Genomic DNA, 11,144 nt, shown 5'->3' with positions numbered 1-11,144 from the left:
ATCTTTGAAAAGATTTTAACATGTATATTTAAATATACATCAAACATGTTTGAGGAAGGTGAATCGCGTTGTTTGTAATATATCACCAAAGGCAGCAGGGTATGTTACTGAACAGTGTCACATTTCGTTTTAACTTTCCCACACTCTCTGGTCCTAATTCTGCATTCTTACTGCATGTCCATTCTCCTGACCTGGCCTGCTCGCTCCAACATCTGAAATGAGAGAGAGCTGAACAAGAGTGTCCTCCGGACTAAGTCTGTAAGGGACGGCCTCTGTGGGATCAGGTCTACGTATCTTGGCAGCTCTAATTTTCAGGGATTTTCACTTCCCCTTGACTCTCTGTCATAACTAACCTTAGTATGATTTAAATCTACCTGTGTGCACACACCTCACACACATGATCTCTTCCCCCTTCATGTTTTTATTTCTGCTACCAGCAGGCTGTACAAAGGCTATTTACAGTACTAAAAAAGCGATTGTGATAAGGGGAATGGGTTAATAAATGAAAAAAGAGAGCATTTCCTCAGAGCTACATTTGGAATATTTCATCCACTAATGTATTTGCATTGGTCCATTTGATTCTTTAAATATTGTGTAACGCACTTTACAAAAAGTTGTATAGTATTTGATACACAAGCATTCCAAGTAATAATATGCACATGGTCATGATCAAAATCCAAGCCTCGCCCTTTATCATAAGATGCAATGCAACTTGTGCCTGCATTACGGACATGGCTTGACCTCCTCTTTCACTCATTTCATTTACATTCTTCCATTGCAACGTTCACTGGAATTCCTCCTGATGTTTATTTTCATCACCACTAGTGAAGCTGACAGACATCAGTCCACCAAGCATTTTAAAGCAGAGACGATTTTCATGCCTTGCCCTGGCAGTGAACACACACTGGTCAGTCAAAACTACAAGGTGAAATCCATTGATAGTTTTATTAAATGAAAGACCATACCAGTGCCCTCACAATACATGCCTACAGCAGTGACACTCTGCTAAGGAAATACTCTCACATACACACAAACTCACACATACACACACACGAAGGGGACGTGAGGGAGGGAGATAAAGAAAAACATATAAAAGAATCTAAGCATTCAGAATTCTTATTCAGTGATGAAATAAAGGTGATAACCCAACGCTACTCACATAGCACCTAGTGCAATAGACTCACCATATATGCAGTTGATTATTTTGGCACCAAAAATAGGGGAAAATTTTTAAGCCAAAATCTAAACAGAAGAATGCCTTAAGTGGCTATACAAAAAGGTGAACTAATAAATGCCTGTCACTGAACTCTAAACTGTCCTTATCCACACCCCAGTTAAACAAGTTTCACAATGTCATTGTCATAATATAATTTCTTTAACTTTCAAATCTAATTTCTTTACATATTGCCATAATGAGCAGAAAAAACATCACAGTCAGCACCCGTTTTGGGTTCACAAAAAACTGTGCAAATCTAGAAACTGAAGAACCAGAGTTCTAGTTATAAGTAAGACTAAAAGGCTAAGGGGATGTTCTAGCAGGTGAAGTGTTAAATTTCCTATTCAAGGACCAGATTTCATGCTCCAGGACCACGAGGAAGAAGCCAGACATAGTGGTATCCTTTATAACCCTTCAAAAGCAGACACGGACACCAAGATCTCTGGGGATCACAGGCCAGCCAGGTCATCAAAGCTGATAAACTTCAGTCAAAGGAGGTGAAAAGCTTTCCTGAGAATGACTCCTGATGTGGTACTGGGCATCTCAACTCAATATACAGAAAGAGAGAGAGAGAGAGAGAGAGAGAGAGAGAGAGAGAGAGAGACAGAGAGAGAGACAGCGACAGAGACAGAGAGAGAGCACGAATTGATATACACATGATTTGTCCATGATAAAGTCGATCCATACATATGAAACATGAGTTCCCATGATTTGTACATAAAGTAGGAAATGCTATTGATGAAGGAAAACAGATGTGTTTCTTTACTTTATGATGTCATTGGGTGAGAGAGAAAAGGGTGACATTCTGCTTCCCCTGATGCCTGTGGCCATCAATATTTTAGGAAAATCTGAAGGTCAGAGTCCAGATCATATCTAGGTGTGCATGTAAGTCAGAGTAACTGACCTGCTGCAGAGCACTAGTGGATATGTAACTGAGGTTGTACCTGTTCCCTGCTGGAAATGTATTTTCGGTGACAGATAAGTTGATCACACATTCAGGATATTTCCCTATTATAGGTCATGAATGGAAATCTTTTACTTCGTTTTGGAGGACAGAATTCAAACCAAAGCATTAAGATGGGACATGTTGTCTATGTTCAGAAGAATTGCTGAATTGAGTCTTGTTTGACTGCTACTGTAGGAGAGACTGCGGCTTATCTGAGCGCAAGAACAATGAAGGTGTGCACAGAATAGGAGGAGGCTGATGGGGTCCCTGGAAGATGTGCTCAGAATAGGAGGAGGCTGCCGGGGCCCCTGGAAGATGTGCTCAGAATAGGAGGAGGCTGATGGGGCCCCTGGAAGATGTGCTCAGAATAGGAGGAGGCTGACGGGGCCCCTGGAAGATGTGCTCAGAATAGGAGGAGGCTGATGGGGCCCCTGGAAGATGTGCTCAGAATAGGAGGAGGCTGATGGGGCCCCTGGAAGATGTGCTCAGAATAGGAGGAGGCTGATGGGGCCCCTGGAAGATGTGCTCAGAATAGGAGGAGGCTGATGGGGCCCCTGGAAGATGTGCTCAGAATAGGAGGAGGCTGATGGGGCCCCTCCCTGGAAGCGAATGCCCAGGATTTGCTTTAGACTAAGTAGTCTCTGGGCAGGCAGGTATCCCTGCATCAGGGTATGCTGTGAACATTTCACCCTTGAAATAAGTACAGGTGGTGAAGGGCCTCTGGGAGAACAGATGCTTCTTAGCACATTTGGGGAGGTTTTCTTGAGGGTGGACTGTAAGGCATCTTGTAATTATTGTCAGAAAAGTGTGGATAATGGTGTCCACGTTGCTCACTCCTGAGGTTGACCCTCATCTGTACAATTTTCATAACACAATGATATCCCCATGCTAAATGAATGCTTGATTAAACTTGAGGATAGTTGCCCGATGCTGTGATATGGTGACCCAACGCTCAGAGAAAAATTGTAAGCATTTATGTCCACCAGAGACACTCAGGGGTTCCTTCAGAGGACACAAAAGCAACTGAACTAGGGAAACGTATTAGTAAATAAGCATATTCTCCTGCCTGAGTCATCATGAACAGGGAAGGTTTCGGGAATTTGAAAAATAACTTAAAGTCAAGGGATTATATGTCAATAAGCCAAACAGTCCATATGGAGGTAGGACTGTGGTAAAAGTAAAGAGGATGTTAGTAATGATAAAGGGGACAGGGTCACTACACCGTCACCTGGCCTGTGGCCATTGCTTCCTTATGCCCCCAATAACTGCTTGGCTTTGGGGACAATCTTCTAGTATATAGGAGGGAGAACGCTGACTGAACGCAGAACTCAGGTGAAGAGCCTTTCCTGAGTGAGAGACCACAACGTGGTGAAACTCCGCAGGGATGCAGCTGACTTTGACTCAAACATGCTCCTGTAAGTAGTCCTTCATCCATGGTCTCAGCAAGATTGACTAATGTGTTATTTTATCAAGTGGATGTGGTTAGCATGCTTTCTCTGCTGTGATGTAGTGTTTGTGGGTATCTGACATTTGTTCATGTCTCGCTTGGAGAGAGAAGAGAGCAGAGAACTAGTTTCTACTTTGTTTTTTCTCTACAAAAGTTATATCGGTGGTAGGGAAGGGAATCCCCCTTGAGTAGAGATGTTAGAAATATCCAAGCACATGTTCTGATGCCTTAGTAAACATGATGAGGAAATGGACAATGTTAATGATATCTGAAGTGTACATGTCATTCAATGTCTTCCATTGCACAGATCACCTTTGAGAAAAAATAATCTAAATCAAAATGACCAGAACTCTGAAATTAAGGGATTGGATTTTATTGAGAACACAAGATTCAATGTTTCAATTGGTTTGATAGCAGAAGGAGGAGGCGGAAATCTGGGTCTTGGATACGTTTTGGCTTACTTAGATCAACTTGAGTGATCTTTAAGTTTTGAAGTTTTGTGTGGATAATAGCAGATTATATAGCAGTAATAGCAGATTTATGTCTTTATTCATTTGGTGAAAGTCAAATGACCCATGTCAGCTCAGTTAAACAAGGGCCCGAAGAGATTGTGAGAAATAGGTGACAGGCCAGCACTAGATTGAGCACAAGTTGATTGATTGCTGGTGGTTGAGGGAGAGTATGACTTACAGGGATCAGTGGATGGGCTGAATAGACTCCAGTGGATGCCTTTACACTGACGGACATTTTGGTATCTGAATGAATAGGACTCAGCATGTATGGCAGTGTGCATAAGGTTTTGTGGGGGGATAGAAGGAGGCATGGATGGGGGAGGGGGCTGGATTTGAGTGGGAAATGTATGAAATTTAAAAAGCTCAATGAGAAAAGGAAAAAATGATGTAAAAAACCAACAAATTTGGCTTAAGCTAGCAAGTCACGTTAATTCTGTACTGGATATTTGCTGGACAATGAATTAGTAACAGAATACAATAGGGGTCATGAAATATGAAAGGAGCATATGTTACCAGGACAACAGAACATTGGAACAGAAAGCCTTGTACCCTCTGAGCCAGTATGCAAATGAGATCAAAAGGTTCACAGATTTTTGAAGCACTTTCGGGTTCAGCTAAATATGTGTGAAGTCAGGCAACCCTCACTATATTGAAATGTAAGTAATTTCCAGTAACTTTAGAGTGAGAATACTTTATTCCTCACTGGAACTGTGCCAACTCTATCATGCAGCCCAGGCCTCGGAAGGCACAGGGATTTCTCAGACAGGTTAGCTCTTGCAACCTTATTTAAACAGATCATCTCAGCGTGGATCTCTCTTCACAGCAGGGTACCTCCTGCTGCTGCTGGTGTCAAACCTGCTCATGGGGGAGAACGTGGTCACCTTACCACAGGTCCAGCTGTCCACTAAAGACCTGTATGATCGCTTGGTCGTTCAGTCTCATGACAACCATGACCTCGCCTTGCAAGTGTACAGTGAGTTTGTAAGTATCCCACCCTGATTTTTTTCTCAAGCAAGACCTAAGAGAACTCGACAGTTTAAATAAGAAATTAGTATGAACCAAATTATATGTGTATGTATGTATATTTCTTGGTAATAGAAATATCACATACAAAAAACATGGAATAGGGAGAATTGAGTGTTCATGAAATCTTAAATATTTATAAAGAAAGGAATAGTTTTTTAAATTTTCCATAATCATCTTAAAAAACCAAAGTGTTTAAAAATTATTTAATAATTACATACTTAGAAGGGGCATTTCATTACAACAGCAATGACATATTCAAGAACATTTTCCTGTGCTAAGATGCATTTCTTTCAAAATTGGCTGTAATTTTTAGGTTTACATTTGAATTATTACAGTTATATAATATTGTACGCAGTATAAACCCTATAAGACACAAAATTGAATGAGGTTTACCTTTAAAAAGATCTCCATTTCATAATTAAAATACAGACTTTCATACAGAAAACTTCATTTTTAATGCAATTGACATTAAGATGTTTGCAAATGCGTTTTTAATCTCTATATATCTGCTTATTACTAGCCACACTCAGTTACTTTCTAAGCTCCTTGGCATCTGAGCATCGATATAAAGTCATCAGGTAGATTTCAATGGTAGTGTTTTTCCCATCTTCTAATTTTTAATGAGCAAATTTTTATGCTTTGAAGAATTATTATTATATTTTTTAATCATTTATGTGACTAAAAGAATGGCCATAGAAAAGCTGTGATTTACACATCTTGAGTAGAGATGCCCAGTTTTCAGGGATATACTTTATTGTTTTGTAAATACCCAGTATCCCCAAACTGCACAGCAGACAGTTGTGTGGGCATAACAAAGCCATCATCATGTGAAACTATGTAAAGCAGAAGAAACAAACAAATTATAATGGATTCTCAGAAACTCCCCAGTGATTCAAATCATTGTTTTGAGAGATGGCTAGTTTAGAAGTGGAAAAACATTTCTGTAATGCATATGTGGAGTGTGATCAAGGTCACTCAATAAGGAGAAAATTATAAAGACTCAGTACAAAACTGGTAATCTAGAAGATATTTCTGTCAATTTGTAGTGTGTTTTTCACACACTAGTGATTCTTTCCACTTCTTGAGTGACAAACATTCTTCATCCCAGCCTTCTTGGGGAGACATTAAACATTTACAGTTTTTATGATTGTTATGTTTAAAAAATATGTATCTTCAATTAATAATATATTAAGCAGTTGTAGTCTTCAATTAATCAATGAATAAACAATGAATAATATCTGAATTCTTTATTTGTCCATTGCTAATTTTTTGTTACAAATATGACTTCATTTTTAATTTTGAGACCATCAGCATGATTGCAACCTAAATTTGTCAGGAACTTAATATAACGAAATCATAAAAACTCAGTGATAATCCAATAAAAGCTATAATTTTTAGATTCCTTGTTTAAAGAAATAAAACCATTTGCAATATCAATTAGCAAGAGATTTTTAATTTTGTGTGCACTCACACTGTTCTATGCCATTTTTCTTGAACACTGAGTGAAGAATACATTTAAGATACCTAGGGATTCACATTTTTGTGTTACAGTGATTTTAATCCAAAAATTTTAGCCAGCGGAAAAACAATAAGACAATTGTAAATATGGGCATAAGTAGGGTGGGTTAAGAACTAAATTCTCTATGTAATGGTAATGAAACGGATGCAGAGAATTTTTTCATTATAAATCAAGCACAGTTTATATGTAGGTATCATTAAAAATTAAATATGTATCAATTTCACTAAAGTGCTGGCCATAGATGGACTTCTTCAGTTCTGAAATGCTAACATATTGAATCACTTACTATTTCCAGACACAAAAGTTTATGAAGGTTAGTTGGTTACAGTACAGGAAGCCAATCCCCTGCCACACAGCTTCTATTCCTACTCCAGACAGCCGCGAGCAAGTCCACAACACAAAAGTAAGTCTCCTCCCTGATTTGTGCTTCAATGACTTTAGTAGCCTCAGGTTAGTTGGTCTGTAGGTTATCAGAGGCACTGCACAGGTCTGTGGTAGTCACAGATCTTACATAATAGGATGAGAAAGAGCAACTGAAATGATCACATTGTACAGCTGATAATTTTTTAAACATTGCTCAGAGAGAGGACCATTTTTAACAGCACATTCCGTTCATACTCTATGGCAAGCTTTGAACTGAATTGGACATTCTCGAGTCAATATACATTTGTATACATGCTGAAGAAATTCAAATGCAGTTGTACTTATGGTACATTATCAAAGGATCTTCCATACAAGAAGCATGTTACTTTTCTGGACAATATGTCATTTAAAAATATTTTATTTGTTATTTTCATTTTATGTATATGAGTTTATTGCTTGCATGTATGTATGCGCACCTGTGTTGTGGAATGCTCATGGAGGTTAGAAGGCAGTTTTGGATTACTCTGAAAATTGAATTATGGATTGTTGTTAGCTGTCATATGGGTGCTGAGAATTGAACCTGAGTCCTCTGCAAGAGTAGCCAGTGCTCATAAGTGCTGAACCATCTCTCCATCACAAATACGTCATTTCTTTTTGGGTTTCTAGTTATTTCTGTTCTTATGTTTGTTTCTTCCCATATATATGCTGTCTACCCTAAGAGTCCTGCCTCCTCCTATGTGTTAACTGAAAGTCAGCTGTATAGGAGAGTTCAATAGATACTGAACTACTGTCAAGGATGAGCTCTCTCCTCATTAGGTCTACATATCCCAGAAACCATAGTGTGTAACTGTGTCTTTCCTCCCCGGTGACACCCTTACATAATCAGAGTATGAATTAAATTCAACATCATGTGTGTATTCAACAAAAACATAAAATTTGTTCTCCATTGATGATTTTATTAGTAGCACTGACAAACGATACTGAAGGGATACACATTAATAACATGACTAGGTGAGTGAGTATACAGGAGGAAGAGGTGAACATGATAGAACACTTATTGGTGCTTCATCCCTGAAATGACAGAAGCAATCTACTGCTCTGATGCAAAAAATCCATGAAAAAATTATATACAAGGTCTTATTAGAAATATAAGGTTGGAGAGATGACTCAGCAGTTAAGAGCACTGACTGCTCTTGCAGAGAACTGAGGCTCAAATACCAGGCCCCACATGGCAGCTAACTGCCTTCTGTAATTCCAGTTCCAGGGGTTCAAACAACCTCTTCTGATGTCTGCTGACATTGCACAACATGGGTGCACTTACACACATGCAGACAATGCTTTCCTACATATAAAATGATTTTTAAAAATTAAAAGAAATATGATTGAAGATCCAAACTGCTAAGTAGGATGTGTAAAACTTACATGCCACATAAGATGCATAGCAGGGCTTCATCCAATTCTTGGCCTAACCCTTAATCTTCTTACCACAAGACTCCATCAAACAAATATAATATCAGCATGTGGCCTGCTCCTTTCCAGCATGACATTTACACATCCCTTTACAACACAAACATGATTCCTCGCTATGGCCCATTTTCATCACCACTACTGAGCGTGATTCTGGCAATGATCACACCTTGGTCTTAAAATCCATTGGGATTTGCAGTGATGCTGTTGTGCCATTTTTGTTCACCTACAGACGACAAAAAATGGGCTACTCTGAGAAGGAAGGGAAAGGGAGTCATGGAGGCTGAGGGAAGTTTGGTTTGGAAAGCTGTGACTTCTTCATTGAATCTTTATTTGAATATTGTACAATAATAGGAAAATCAGAAGTGAGTGTGGGACTGATCATTCAGCATTAGATAAATGATTGCAGTTCTTGCAGGCAACGTGTTGGATGTATTAGATGTGAAACAGACACTGGGGACAGGTAATAGGACCCAGCACTGTCTTGATTTCCCTAAGCAGTCAGTAGAAAATATGTCAGTCTTGCAAATGGAAGAATTTAGAAGAAAAATAAGATAGGATCTGCTTGACTTATCATTAGAAAATAATTGTAAAGATCATAGCAGTTTATTATACCAAGCTATCAATCAATGGCAAAATTTGAAAATTTCAGTCTGTACCATGTACCAAAAGTATTTTAAATACTTGTAGTAATAGCACCTGGGTACTGTAGTTCATCGATTTGCAGACACTAAATGCATGTAACCACGTTATATATCACCATTCTAATGTGATGATCATTCGTGATTGCTTAGACTGAAGACATTCTCAAAGTGACCATCAGTACTTTCCATGCTTGGAAAGATGCCATGAAGGACCTAGTGCCTGCAGTCGTTGCTCTTGAAGGAGCCTCTGATGCGATGCTGTCAAGAGTCAAGGCAGTGCAAGAAAAAAATGAAGTGCTCCTCGAAGGAATGAAGGTGATTCTCAGCAAGGTGAGCCCTCTCCTCACGTATGTTTCCCCATGTCACTCATGAAAGAGGTGATTCTGCAATGAGAAATGAATTGTGAGATTATTTCCTTTGGAATACTAAAATTTAGGAAACCTCTTTTTCCAAGCTTTGGGAATAAGGAGCTTCATGTAAAACCAACATTTTCAAATGTTTTTTAATTATAACCTAGGAAAACAAGGGTGTTTGGAAGAAAAAGTTGTTCCTTAAAATCTTGGGTCAGGAGCATTCCTGGGAGGCTTGAACACAACTGCCTACACCAGCAGGTCTTCTTATGTCTGTCATCCCTGAACAACTTACATCATTACACATCAAATTAAACCCTTACTATGTCTAAAGATTCTGAAAAATATATGATATAGAATATAGATGTAAGTGAAACGTACATGAGGACCAAGAAACACTTGCATGTCCAGAAAATTATGAAGAGCAGGTAAGGGAAAGTGCTAAGGATGTACAGAATCCCCTTCATTGAAAGAGTAGACATGGGTACATTCCTCATGCCCTGGTTACTCCATGTCCTGGTCCTCCAGTGGTTCTTCCTGTGATACACCCCTCACTTGGGGTCAATTGCCATTTAGAAATATAAACAGAACTTTCAGTTGTAATTTTCCTTTGCTTACGTCATCAAAAGTTCTTGGCTTTGGTTCATTGCCTGTGACCTAAGTCATTTTTACCCAAACTTCACTCTGTATTTAGAAGGAATACAGTCTAGGGTTTGCAGATGGCTCAGTCTAAAAGTGCCTTTCTTGCAAACATTGGGATCTGAAAACGATTCCTGGAATCTAACTGGATAAAGAGCTGAGGTGAATTGTGCTTGAAATTCTACCACTAGAATGAAAGAGAGGCTACTATCTGGTGCGTTCTATGGGAAAATAGTAGAACCTGTATCTGAGAGCTTGGTGGAAATCACTTGAGGGACCTCTCACATTGACCTGTGCCCTCCAAATGCATGTACATTTATGCCCCCACAAACCTCATATGTGGAAATGTACTTATACATGAAGACATGTGCACTAGGAAGCAATAACAAAGAACTCATACTAATAAGATAACTGATTCCTGTGGTGTTCCTGGCTAGGAGTACCCTGGCATTGAAGAAGGCGCCTATCCCGCTTGGACCGGACAGGCAGACTTGAAGTCGCCCAACGAGGACACTCGCCACTTTGCTCTTTTCAACGTGATTCGCTGCCTGAGCAGGGACACGCACAGGGCTGACAACTACCTCAAGGTCCTAAGGTGCCGTGAGGTCTATAGCAATGCGTGCTGAGTGCTCTCCACGTCCTTTGCTGCGGAAATGCCCCTCAAAAGGCCCCTCAGGCATCCAGATCCCAAGAATCCTTAAATCTTTACATTTTGGATGCACGTATCAGAAGAAATAAAATAAAATATGTTTTTTCCTAAATGCCTAATTCAAGGTGAAATTTTGGCAGATTATTTTGTCCATTTACTGCACGTTCGATGCAATGTATTGTGATGTTCCTGTAAAAATTATCATAAATAAGTGACATTTAACTTACAAATAAGATACTTGTCATCTGACTTTAGAATCAGAGCAATTTACGTCTGTGAAATTGTTGAAACCAAAGTAAGAGTTTACTAGTAATCAAGGGATCCACTCTGACTCAAACATGGAATTCTGGGGATGGGTGTTGTAAA

General features: G+C 39.3%; 1 protein-coding gene across 1 annotated transcript; it reads left to right on the top strand.

Annotated features, from left to right (window-relative positions):
* The first annotated feature begins 4,975 nt into the window (after window positions 1-4,975).
* LOC108491199 (prolactin-3B1-like) lies at window positions 4,976-10,884 on the top strand. Its single transcript, XM_017799983.1, has 4 exons — window positions 4,976-5,102; window positions 6,962-7,069; window positions 9,291-9,470; window positions 10,567-10,884. Exons 1-4 carry the CDS (start codon window positions 4,983-4,985, stop codon window positions 10,753-10,755), a joined length of 597 nt encoding a protein of 198 aa, XP_017655472.1. The 5' UTR covers window positions 4,976-4,982; the 3' UTR covers window positions 10,756-10,884.
* The last annotated feature ends 260 nt before the right edge of the window (window positions 10,885-11,144 follow it).

Source organism: Nannospalax galili, unplaced genomic scaffold (genome assembly GCF_000622305.1).
Source record: "Nannospalax galili isolate Female #2095 unplaced genomic scaffold, S.galili_v1.0 scaffold2161, whole genome shotgun sequence".
NCBI classification, from domain to species: Eukaryota; Metazoa; Chordata; class Mammalia; order Rodentia; family Spalacidae; genus Nannospalax; species Nannospalax galili.
Note: the sequence above shows the minus strand (reverse complement) of the source record. Positions and strands in the feature narration are given on the sequence as shown.